Genomic DNA, 13,372 nt, shown 5'->3' with positions numbered 1-13,372 from the left:
TAAAAGTTTATAATTTTAAAAAATTATAACTTTTTTATAATTTTATGATTATTTTAATAATTTTAAAATTTAAAATGATTTAATGGTGTTTTCAATTTGTTACTAACGCTTTTTACTCTTTAGCCTTATTAGTTTAAAAATTTCTAATTTACTTCCAATAAAAGAGTAGAGGTCAAATTGAATAAATGTAAAGGTTGAAAATTGAATTTATTATTACATCTTATATATAAACTCCAAAACAAACATTTAAAGGATTATTTTGCTCACTCATGTAATGTACAAGAACTAATTCATCAAATTTTCGATAAAAAAATGTATATTAGAAAGGTTTTGTGGTAGTTTTACCTCTTTATTAGTTTAACCACATTTTTTTCGTACTTCAATGATCGTTCACTGTTAGTTTTATATATTAATAGTATCCAAAACATTTAACTCTGTTTCAGTCCCTATACTCTGCCAATTTTATAACCCAATCCTTTACTTTCAATCTCTTAAATTTAATCCTTTACTCTTTTAATTTAATAATTGAAAGGACTTTTGTTAAATTAGATTGTATGATGTTTTAAATAAAAATTGCTCACGTGACTAATATTGCACATGTGGAAAGCCAAATAAGCAAATAAAAAAATTAATTTTGAGTTGTAAAGTTTTCGATTCTAAATTTGGGGTCGTAAGGCTTTTCGGTATTATAGAACTAGATTAAAAGTCGATACTATTTAGCTTTAAATTAGATAAGAGAGTATTTTAAAAAAATAAAATCACATAATTCAGTTTAACCTAATAGACGAAGTTGTTAAAATTAAAAGTAAAGAGATCAAATTCTAAATGAGCTAAGAGTACAGGGACTTAAAACAAAATTAGACCAGAAGAAAACAATGACACCATAAACCTTTTAGTTTCACGAATAGAAAAAGTAACAGTTGAAGAAGCCAGATATCTTTTTATTTCTTCTTCTTTTTCCCTCTCTCAGATTTCAGCACTCTCTCTCTAAAACTCATCTTTTATCAAACTCTCCCCTACTTTCTCTCTCTAAAATCCCTCTATTCTTCTATTTTTAATACTTTCAGATATTCTTTTATTTGACTTCAAGATCATTTTTTCCCACTTTTTGCTGAACCTTGGAAGCTCCCAAATTCACAGTAAAAAGGGAAAGGTTTTTATAGTTTTCTTTGCTTAGTGAATTCTAGCTTTATCTTAGAGTTCGAATTATTAGTTAAAGTTTTGTATTTGGTAATTTGATGTAACTTGATCATCATGCTTTATTAAAATTGCTTGATTTGTTGTAGCTAATTATTTGTTGATTTAGAGCAAGACCCAGATTAGGATATGCTGAGAAATGAGGTTTAGGTTTAAGAAATGGGGTGTGTTTTGGGAAGAGAGGTATCTTCAGGGATTGTTTCGGAATCCAGAGAGAGTAAAAATGGTAGCTTTGAATACGATAGGAGAGCAGATAATGTTACAGTTCCAAACACTGATGCTAATGTTGTAGAGGTTGAAAATGAGGGTACCCAGGAGGAGGAAAAAGCTGATGGTAAAACAAAACAAAGGGGGGAAAGGAGAAAATCAAAGCCAAATCCAAGGCTTAGTAACCTTCCAAAGCATTTGCGTGGAGAGCAAGTGGCTGCTGGATGGCCTTCGTGGCTTTCCGATGCCTGTGGGGAGGCGCTTAATGGATGGATTCCTCGAAGGGCTGACACATTTGAGAAAATTGATAAGGTGGGACTTATCCTTGTTCAATGATGATGTCAAATATGTTGTTTGTTTTGAAATGTTAGTGAGTTTAACTAGTTTTAGTTGTGTTCTTTGTTTGTGATGGTCTAATTTTCGTGGCTGCCTTTGGTTACATTATCTTGGATGCTGTTCGATTCTTGCTCATGTTCTCGATTTGTCGATACTTTTGAAGTTGCTGTTTTGATTAGGTGGGCTGTTTTTCATCTGTTCGATGTTATCCTTATTGAATGATGGTGTAAAAAAATGTAGTTTGTTTGAAATGTTTGTGAATTTAACTGGTTTGTGCCATTTCACTTGTGTTCTTTGTTTGATTTATAGCATATTGATGGTTGATTTTGTCGCAGCTGCCTTAGTTACAGTATCTTGGATGCAGTTCGATTCTTGGTCTTGTCCTTGTTCTTGATTTGTAGGTGTTTTGATTCCTATACTTACCTTTCCTTACTAATGATAGATTGGCTCAGGAACATATAGCAATGTGTATAAAGCTAAAGATATGGTGACAAATAATATAGTTGCACTAAAGAAGGTCCGGTTTGATAATCTGGAACCCGAGAGTGTGAAATTCATGGCTAGAGAGATTCTCATATTGCGGAGGTTGGATCATCCCAATGTTGTAAAATTGGAAGGTTTAGTTACTTCGAGGATGTCATGTAGTTTGTACTTGGTATTTCAATACATGGAGCATGATTTGGCTGGGCTTGTGGCAAGCCCGATAGTAAAGTTTACGGAGCCACAGGTTAGCCTCAACCTGCCATGCTATTTAATTAGTAGTAATACCCATAATTTACATTGTTGCTGAGTGAGTCACGAAGTTTGATTAAACTTTATGGTACGGTTGTAGGTTAAATGTTATATACATCAACTACTCTCTGGCCTTGAGCACTGTCACAACCGGGGAGTGCTTCACCGTGATATTAAGGGGTCGAATCTTCTTATTGATGATGAAGGTCTACTTAAGATTGCCGATTTCGGACTGGCTACATTCTTTGATCCTAACCGCAAGCATCTAATGACTAGTCGGGTGGTTACTTTGTGGTATCGTGCCCCTGAGCTTCTTCTTGGGGCTACAGATTATGGTGTTGGTGTGGACCTCTGGAGTGCGGGATGCATTTTAGCTGAGCTCTTTGCTGGGAGGCCCGTTATGCCAGGTCGAACCGAGGTAGGATTTCACTTCATTTTGTTGTTTGTTCAGGATTATTGTCTGTATAAGTGTGCAAGATTTTAGCTGGAAGGTATTCCGGCCTCTCTGCTCATTTATGACGTTCTTTGGTTCTTACTTGCTTGTTTAACTTAATTTATTCGTTCCATGTTTATTGCATAATGCATAGAGACTCAAGGATAACATCTTGCAACCATTAAATTACAATACCATATCTTGGAATCTTTTCACTCTTTGCTTTTTTAGTTGCATGTTGAGCATTGAAGTTGACATTCGATTTAGTTGTACTCCCACTTTATTTCCACTAACTGTTTCTTTTTTCTTTTATCAATTAGGTAGAACAATTACATAAAATTTACAAGTTATGTGGTTCACCATCAGACGAATACTGGAAGAAGTATAAGTTGCCGAATGCAACCATATTTAAACCTCGAGAGCCTTATAAACGATGCATAAAGGAGACATTCAAAGATTTCCCACCATCATCACTATTCCTTATCGATACTTTGCTCGCAATTGATCCTGCAGAACGTTTGACTGCCACTGCTGCATTAAGAAGTGAAGTGAGTCCTTTGATTTCAGTGAACACTGTCTGATTTTCTGTAATGATTGGTTTATTTAGAATATACCCTTTGGAAAATTCTCTTTTTCACCATTTTATTCTCCTCGGCAGTTCTTCACAACAGAACCTTATGCTTGCGAACCTTCTAGCCTTCCGAAATATCCACCCAGTAAAGAGATAGATGCAAAACGAAGAGATGATGAAGCTCGGAGGTCAATTCTTTTGCTTTATGTTGAATTTAATAATTGGCCATTTTACGAGAAAATGCCAGCTGATTAAGGTTTTGAGAATTTTTTTAGCTTGATAGACTTTCATGCATGCTCTATTGGAAACCCCTGATCAACATACACTCATCTATGTATAAGCTAACGTGGTTTGCATTCTCATATATGGAGATTTAGGTCTTTCTGGATCTTAGGTGCAATGTCTTAAGTGATTCTTCGCTAAATGTAGATGACAAAACTTGTTATGACTCGAGGAACTTTGAATTTTGCTGGTTGGTTAGATACATTAGTGTAAATGTGCAATGGTTTAGAATTATTCAATGTGGTAATTTGTTTTCTACCAATAGTTATTTACTTTAACATACATATTTTGTTACAATCATTAAAGCTTATGCTTCTGTCTTGTTCTCGATCACACATGCAAAGGCAAATATTCATTTGAAAGCATCAAGTCATTTATATCTCCTGTATATGCTTCATTCATACATAATCAACAATGACATATAAATTTGCAGACTCAGAGCTGCTGGTAAAGCCCAGGGTGATGGTACGAGGAAGACAAGGACACGCAATCGAGCAAGGGCAGTTCCTGCTCCAGAAGCCAATGCCGAGCTTCAGTCTAATCTTGATGTAAGTCGGATAATGAGCTATTACTTGTATTGAGATCCAGCATTGAAAGTTTGTTTTTATCTCTTCCTAGTAAGATATACTGTCAAGTAAAAGTTCTGCTAAAATTTTTGTCAGCTTATCAAGTATTATTTAATAAGCTGCCTCGACTAGTCTATCTGCCTCTAGAGTAAATGTTAAAATTTTCTGATATTTTATAACTAATTTCGGTTTCCTTGTGAAGCAGAGAAGGCGCTTAATATCACACGCCAATGCAAAAAGCAAAAGCGAAAAGTTCCCCCCTCCACACCAGGATGCAGCAGTTGGCATTCCATTAGGAGCATCGCATCGCATTGATCCTGCACTTGTTCCTCCCGATATCGCCTTCAGCTCTACATCATTCCCTTATCCGAAAGAACCATTTCAAACTCGGTCAGGTCCATTAGTTGAGTCTTCCAAAACAGGTGCTCCAAGTCGAAAGAAGCATGTTGTAGGCGGCAGTTCACACGAACGATCTAAGCCTCCAGCAAGATCCCAAAACGACGATGGTGACAACACTAGGGTTAAAGGAAAGAAAAGCATACTTTAAACTTGCAATGCAGGTAAATACAACAGGTTTTTGTTTGTTTTTGTCATAGTAGCTTGTATTGTTTTATTAAAAATGCAGTCCTATATATATGTATACACACACATATTATAATATATTATATGTATATATACATATACCTTTACCAATTTTCTTTTAAATTTTAACCCCAAAGGAGCTATGTAATTTGTTGGAACGTTCATTTCTCAGTTCGTAAAATGTTATGTTCCAAATTGTACACTGTTTAGATTAATGGAGACTGGACTGAAGAACATATAATAAGAATATATATTACAAGTTTCAAATTGGTTCAAATATTTTATCATAAATTGAGAAATAATTTTTATCGAATGTATATTACATTGAAAAAATAGTCAGATATTTTTATTTATTCAAAATTTGACTAAAATACAATGGAATAGACTTTTGTAACTTAAAATTCCTCCAAGACAAAATTTACAAAAAAGAAAAAATCATATTCTAATATATCCATGATATGGTGGTCCTTTGTAATTTTGAGATTCCTCAATGAATATTCTTGGCATATACTACTAAACACAAATGAAAACATCTATATCTATACATGTATGTATATATGTTAATTTATGTATCAATGTGTATCATATTATCATAATCAACAAGATATTTCGTGATAATTCATATTATATAAAATTTTGAAACATTTATATTGTGTTTAATATAATCACATATTCACGTGAAAGAATAATGGAATTGAGATGATAAACAGAAACAATATTTTCAAGTTATTGTGTTTATTTGCTAAGTGATATAAATATGGGATTGAAACCTTTTAGAGCAAATCTCTTTAAATTGATGGATGGGAACATTAGAATCGGACCCAAAAGAAAAAGCAAAAACAAAATTAAAGAAGATGCAGTTGGACCATTGAAGCCTAGACAACAACTTTGCCCCAACAAATCAAATTGGCATAGAATATATGCATCAAAATAGACAGTCAGTTTTATTTATATTCGGACCCAAGTTATAATGTATTTTTCGTTTTGATTTGAAATTTACTAATGTGTTGCAACAAACCTAATCCATGGACAACTCTACGTTAGACTTGACCTATTTTCTACTCATTTCTTCTTCGATCATAATTCTTACTGTTAAGGTTACCCTCTCTATGAAAATTTTCTAAGAAATAATCTTCATTATATTTACTACTTAATTTTATATTTAATATTATGATTTATCAAACAAAATCCATAATATATTCAAAATTTAATATTTGTAATTTGTTATGGAACATATATAGAGATGGCGGCGGGAGTATAATGTCAGTCTCATGGCTTCAAAGTTTTAATTAAGTTGAACCCCTTGCAGTTGCATGGAATCATATTCTTGATATTAGATGTAATTTAATTAATATGATCTAGCAAAGATATATAAATTCCTCATTAATCATCAATGTTGAGAAGCACCGAAGTGGGAGAACCCATTTTTGGTGGCTTTGGGTTGAGAAGAATAACCAAAAAATGCTTCACTTTGAGAATATTACTCATTTTCTTTAATAAAATAAAATAAAAAAGAAAAAGAGAATATTACTCATTGGCTTTATTTTGAGTTCAACATTTTATAGCTTTTATTTATGTTATTCGTTTCATGATCGTATTTAAAATTTTTATTATTATTTTCAACAAAATAATATTTCTCAACATTCCGCGGTCATTTCTCACTTTCTATATTTCAGCAAATGGTGTACCAGTAAGATTATTACACGCGTATTGCTTATGATTGGAAAATTTTAAACACAGAATCTATGAAAAGAGGGAAATGAAAGTACAAGGAAGAACAAATTAACAATCCATGTTCCCCACTCTCTCTTTATTAAATCATTTAAATATCAAAAACAGATATTATGATTGTTATCTTTATCTTATAACATTTACTTAAAAATTTATACGCTGTCGGTTGAGTCTTAACTCGGTCGATATTAATATTATTGTCGACGTAGAAGAACATAAATTCGAGCATATTATTTAAAAGTTAAAATAAATTCTAAATATTGTACCAACCGTTTTTTGAGGGTCATGGAAAGGCAGTCAACATCTGCTTTAATAACTTGTTCAAAGACCTCGAAATAGATTCTCTCAAACTGCATAAAATATTCTTTACCTTCACATTTCTCAATCAATTGATTTTGATTTTAATTTGCTTATATTATTGAGTTTGTTTATTTTTTTGGAATATTTTATATATATATAAACAATATAAAATTAAAAATATATAACGCACGAGAAATTAAACAAAACCCATCTATAATATACACGGGACTAAAAGTCCCATATATCGCAAGTCGCCACTTTAACTAACAATAGGCTAATCATGTCTTCGGACATCATCATATCATATATCTGTATTACATTTAAAAAGTTTATTGAGTTTGTGTTATCATTCAATCAGATTCTAATTTAGTTGATTAATTATTAAAAATAATTTTTTAATAAAATATGTGAAGATATTTTTATCATTTTAAATAATATGAAATCTAGAAATTGCACTTAATAAGATTCAAACTAGACTTGTTTATGGGTCGGGTCTTAGCTTAAAAGTTTGGAGGATTTAGTAAAAAACATAAGCTCAAAAAATGGGCTTGGACAAAAAAAATTTAATTTTTAAATGGGTTGAGCCTCATGTAAGCTTTTTTTTTATGTAGGCTCGGCCTGAATTTGAAAAAGTAACAAATTATTGCTGTTTTTTTTATTGTTTCGCTATTATATTATTACTATTTCGTTGTTATTATTTGGATATTGTATAACTTTTATTTTATTATTAATTTCACTATTATTGTAGAGGTATTTGCTTGCTAAATTGCACTTATCTTAGTTTTATTAAAGTATTTTTTTTCATTTGTTGGGAAACATTTATTTTAATATTTTTAGTATATTTGATTTATTATAATTTTTAAATTTATTTTTATATGAAAATTTTTAATACAAGTGAGTCGGGTCGGGCTCAAGTTTTAACCAGGCCAAAAATTTAAACTCATTTTTCGGGGCCTAAAAAACGAACCTAAATTTTTACTTGACCCGGCTTAGTCTATGAACAACTCTAATTCAAACCCAAAATATCATATTGTTTAAAAAAAAATTACCAATTCAACTAATTAAATCTTCATTTCATCTTTAAATCAAATTTTTTTATAAAAATATTTTTCCATAAATATTTAACTATGGAAAATTATAAATAACTCCTCGAAATATATATAATTATTAATCTATTGTGTTGGTTCTTACATGATATGGCGGATATGTTGTTGATAACTTAATATTACGAATTTATTCTGTATTAGCTGTAGATATTATTCTATTTTATTTATTTAATAATTTAGGGTTTATTTTAATTAGGCATAATAGTATAATTCCAGGTTATCGCCATGATTGGATCACTCACTGCAAATGCTAGCTATTATAGCATAAGCATATTGAACTTGCACTTGACACATTGCAACTTACACTATGCCACCAACAATGGTTTTTGATAACCAAATCCATTTTTTCCCCCTTTAAATGTTTAATTTAATGATCGAGATAACTTTTTTTTATCACCATAAATGTGATATGATTCACAATATATTCGTGATTATGATTTAGATGATAGGACCAAACTTGTGTTAGAGAATCATAACTCAGAAATTTTAATCTATTTTTTAAATATTTCATGTTCAAATTATATGCTAACGGCGATATAAGCATAATCAAGAATTATTTAGGTTTAAATGTGTTTAAGCACATATTATACTTCATTTTAAATGTTTAAGCATTATAGGTGATGGTAGTAGGAATTGTATAAAAAAGTTAATAGCAAAAATCTTATTATTATATTTAATTTTCAACATATTTTACCAGCGAGACTTTGAGTTTATCGGTGAAGGCTTAGACTCTGAGATTTTGATGGTCTTAATTTGACCCTATATTACGTAAATCATACATGAGTTGTCTCCAGATTTATTTTAATTTTCCCAAATATATTCTAAACTAAAAATAAAATAAAATCACCACGTCCCCTCGTATTTTTTAATGCATTGTCTATTTTTGTTTAAAATCCTCTCAAACTCTTAAATTGAAAAAAATACATGATTAAGCACGTTTGAACTTATGTTCTCCTGGTTATTACAATAGATTAAACTGAAACTCAAATGACATAATTAATCGTTTTACTTATAATCCTCTCAAACTCTTAAATCAAAGAGAAATACACGATTAAGCACGTTTAAACTTATGTTATCCTCGTTATTACAATACATTAAACTAAAACTTAAAATGACATAATTAATACATTGTACATGTGAATTCAAGAATAAGAAGGTGAAAAGATAGCTAACACAACACTATACGAAAAATATTAACAAGTGATTTTTTTTATTCTAACTCGAAAATATTAAATTTGCATGCAAATTGATTAAATTTTGTGTGTATATATAAGAAGCCCCATGTTTTGGACGTGCAGACGGTGGATTCATGCAGGGAAATAAAGTTGAAATTGCATGTGTTTATTCATGGATATTTAACACTGATTTAAGCTGACATTTCTGTTTAAGAAACCTTTTCCATTAACTTAATTAAGATAAAAAAAAAGTAATCAAACAGAGAAAGAGATCAACAACAGTTAGAGATTCATACAAGAGAATATTATTTCTCACACAAAAAAAGGCAGCAAGGTCAAGCTCAAGTTGCCAACCACTCTCATATTTTAGTTTCTGTGTTAAATCAATGATCTCTAATTATATATATACACACAACATATCATCTAGAAGTTCCTCAAAATTTTCATTAATCTCAAAAAAAAAATTAAATATTTTAATTAGACCCCAATTTTTTAAAAATATTTTCATTAAATTCTTATAATTTTGAAAATTTTATATTAGACACCCTCAAAACTTAATCTTTGGATCCATCATTGAGATTCATCTCACTAGTAAAACAAATGAATGATTAACGGAATTGCACGATTAAAAAAATAATTATTAAGAATCGAACTCGAGAATTTTTAACATGAAAGATGCTTATGGTTTAGGTTTTTTTTTTTTTTTTTGCTTCTTTGCAAACAAATACTATAAAGGCCCTGAATAAGTACCAAACTTATTGAAGGAGACAAAATGGAATGAATTCTTTGTTCTATTCCTTGCTTCCAAACAATCTCTAAGAGAGCATCTTTCCCTTCTCCATTTTCATCTGTCTATATTTTTTTCTTAAATTTAACAAAACCCCAAAGCTAATTATAAGTGCCCCAGTCAAAAGAATCATCCTCGATATTATCAAAATATAGAATTGTAAATATTGAAATTTGAACTTTAAATTTGTTAAATTTTCGAATTTTAAAAGAAACCTAAGGTTGGATATCAAACAAGTTGAAACAACAAGGTGAAGGAACAAAGGCATAAAAGTTGTAAGAATCTTGGTTTAAGTTGAGAGAGCATGGGAGCTCTTTTATTTTGAATGTCTCTCAAGAACAAAGATAGATAGTGGATTCCTTTAACCCAAGTCAGAAAATTCCTTCCAAACTTTATTAAATCCCTTGGAATAAGATTCTTGGCTTTTGCCAGTAGGGACGAATATTAATTCTCACATACCAAAAAATAATTAAAAAAATAAAATATTTGCATCAATTCCAGTACCTAATGCAAGCTAATTGTAGTACTACTACTAAAATTAATAATTTATTTTCAAGAAAAAAATGTACTTCTCTTCATGGTCCGGTTTTAGATCATATTTATTGTAGTTGCAGATGTAACGAATATTATTTTTTAAATTCAACAGTAAAGCAGTTGTTATAATTAGGAATGGGTAGTAGTGTAGTAAATTTGAATGGAGTTCTTTGTAATACGATTACATTTTGTTCCTCTTGCTAAAAAATGAATAAATTAATTCATATACAGATCAAAGAGGAAATTAATCTTTTTTTTGTTAAAACTTCATCTATTTCTATTATTAAAAACTGGTATGACTAACAAAATAATAAAATAGTGACATGTGGCATGTCACATGTCACATGTCACATGTAACTCATGATGATGTATAAATACCTGTTTTTAACTGAATGATCAATTTATTTTTTAATCTAATGTACACGGACAATTTACCTATTTTAGTAGAATAAGGTAAATTACAATCAACTCTTAATATAAAAGTTTCTGTAATATTTTTACCATGTGATGATGGTTCACAGTGAAAAAAAGTAGAGGCACGATTTTATTTTTTTTAGCTGAGAGTGAATATTGGATCGGGTCAGGTTGTTCCATCAGTGTCAATCCCAAGATTCTATGCTTTCTTCCCTTATGTTGCTTTATATAGCCATGCTTGGAGGGTCTCACCTTTCGCTTGTAACAAGTGACCATAAGGGAAGGTGAAGAGTTTGTTTAGCAAAGATCAAAATTTCATCAAAGCCAAACAATCATCAGGTAATAACTTACACATATCCGATATAAATACGTATTTTCGACATGTATCCGAACATGAGCAGGAGCATGAACTTACTGGTTTGTTTTTTTGAGGCCAGAAATGTACCACCACCATCAACATCAAGGGAAGAACATTAACTCTAGTTCGAGAATGGCGGTTCATAACGAGAGGCATTTGTTCTTGCAAGGTGGCCATGGAGATTCCGGGCTCATGCTTTCGACCGATGCCAAGCCGAGACTGAAATGGACACCCGATCTTCACGAGCGGTTCATTGAAGCTGTCAATCAGCTTGGAGGAGCCGACAGTAAGTACACCAATGTCTCAACTATTGCATACGTTACGGGTCGAGAATTTAGCTCCGCCTTGTATAATTTTCTTATGTTCTATATTTGTTGTAGAGGCTACACCTAAAACAGTGATGAAATTAATGGGAATTCCGGGCCTTACCTTATACCATCTCAAAAGTCATCTTCAGGTAATTTATGAAACATCTTGCATAGGTTGTTTATTTTTACAGTTTCGGTTCTTTCCACTGTCGATATTTATCTTAATTAATGACGTGACCGAAAATATGGCTGTTGGCGGTTTGATATCTCGATCATACACATCTTTTCTATGTTTTCGAAGCTTATAGTGAGTTACAGACATAGATCGAAAATATGAATGTTCGATGATTATGACACATCTTTCTTTTTTTTACTGCAGAAATACAGGCTTAGTAAAAATCTCCATGGACAAACTAATAATGGCAGTACCAAAATAGGTCAGAACACAGTGTTAATTTCATTTTCCGACAAGTTTTCAATTACATACATGCATATCTGAAGATTGTATTTGGATTCAATCAATATAGGTGCGGTTGCAATGGCAGGCAAAAGAATGTCTGAAGCGAACGGCTCGCCGATGAATAGCTTAAGTATTGGACCTCAAGCAAACAAGTAAGTTGATAAATCCCCCATTGGTATGTATGTATGTACGTATGTTGACTTTGATGTTCATTAATCCAGGGGCATACAAATAGGGGAAGCGCTGCAAATGCAAATCGAAGTACAGAGAAGGCTGCATGAGCAACTCGAGGTACATAATAACAACATTAGAGCTAACTATAGGGATTTAAATTACGATCGTAAATGTGTTTTCGGTTGTGCCGTATTGATTGTTCATTACGGACTGCAGGTACAGCGACATTTACAGCTTCGTATCGAGGCGCAAGGGAAGTACTTACAATCCGTGCTAGAGAAAGCTCAAGAGACTCTGCATAGACAAAATTTAGGCACGGTGGGGCTCGAAGCGGCCAAACTTCAGCTATCGGAACTGGTATCAAAAGTATCAAACCAATGCCTGAATTCGGCATTCCCGGATTTGAAAGATTTACGAGGTTTATGCTGTCAACAAACACAACAGAATCCGCCCAACGATTGTTCCATGGATAGTTGTTTAACTTCATGTGAAGGGTCACAGAGAGATCAAGAAATACACAATAATGGAATGTGTTTAAGGACTTATAACACTCACAAAGATCCATTGATGCACCATCAAACTGAAACGAAATCGTCCGAAAACAAAACGATGGGTAACGATGACGATGACGAAAGAAGAATGTTTTTCGCAGATAGAAACTGTAGCGATTTATCGATGAGTGTCGGATTACGGGGAGGCTTTTCCCAGGCAAGAAATGAAGAACATAGTTTCTTAGATGTAGGAAACAAAAGGGTGGATTCAGTCAATAGATTACCTTACTTCGCAACAAAGCTGGATTTAAACGTTGATGAAAAACATTGCAAACAGTTTGATCTCAATGGTCTCAGTTGGAGCTGAAGATCGGTATAAATCTCATCTCATTTCGATTACAACTCGGATTTCGGTGAAGAAAATTGATGTTCTTTCGGGATATCCGATCAAATAGAAACAATACAGAAAAGTTTAATGTATTTATTATCATCATGTATTGTTTAAGACAAGAGATGATTAAATTAAGGAAACATAGGTTGAATGTTAGGTGTTCAAAGACTTCGATTTTATTTGTATCAGAATATGGATTTTAACAGTAAAAAAAAATTTAACCCATGAATTAGTTTA

At 31.8% G+C, this 13,372-nt stretch overlaps 2 protein-coding genes across 3 annotated transcripts; both read left to right on the top strand.

Annotated features, from left to right (window-relative positions):
* The first annotated feature begins 925 nt into the window (after positions 1–925).
* Positions 926–5,017, top strand: LOC105792563 (probable serine/threonine-protein kinase At1g54610). 2 transcript variants are annotated; one of them, XM_012621188.2, is made up of 7 exons: positions 926–1,716; positions 2,183–2,467; positions 2,573–2,890; positions 3,226–3,453; positions 3,564–3,664; positions 4,192–4,306; positions 4,530–5,017. In XM_012621188.2, the coding sequence occupies exons 1-7, from the start codon at positions 1,357–1,359 to the stop codon at positions 4,869–4,871; spliced, it is 1,749 nt and encodes a 582-aa protein (XP_012476642.1). In that variant the 5' UTR covers positions 926–1,356; the 3' UTR covers positions 4,872–5,017. The 2 variants fall into 2 exon arrangements, with proteins under 2 accessions (XP_012476642.1, XP_012476641.1); XM_012621187.2 differs by having other exon boundaries at positions 4,527–5,017.
* A 6,149-nt stretch (positions 5,018–11,166) lies between these two features.
* Positions 11,167–13,372, top strand: LOC105792562 (myb-related protein 2). The gene is made up of 7 exons (XM_012621185.2): positions 11,167–11,292; positions 11,391–11,597; positions 11,692–11,768; positions 11,999–12,056; positions 12,147–12,231; positions 12,301–12,370; positions 12,470–13,372. The coding sequence occupies exons 2-7, from the start codon at positions 11,393–11,395 to the stop codon at positions 13,109–13,111; spliced, it is 1,137 nt and encodes a 378-aa protein (XP_012476639.1). The 5' UTR covers positions 11,167–11,292; positions 11,391–11,392; the 3' UTR covers positions 13,112–13,372.

Source organism: Gossypium raimondii, chromosome 8, assembly GCF_025698545.1.
Source record: "Gossypium raimondii isolate GPD5lz chromosome 8, ASM2569854v1, whole genome shotgun sequence".
Taxonomy (NCBI): domain Eukaryota; kingdom Viridiplantae; phylum Streptophyta; class Magnoliopsida; order Malvales; family Malvaceae; genus Gossypium; species Gossypium raimondii.
Note: the sequence above shows the minus strand (reverse complement) of the source record. Positions and strands in the feature narration are given on the sequence as shown.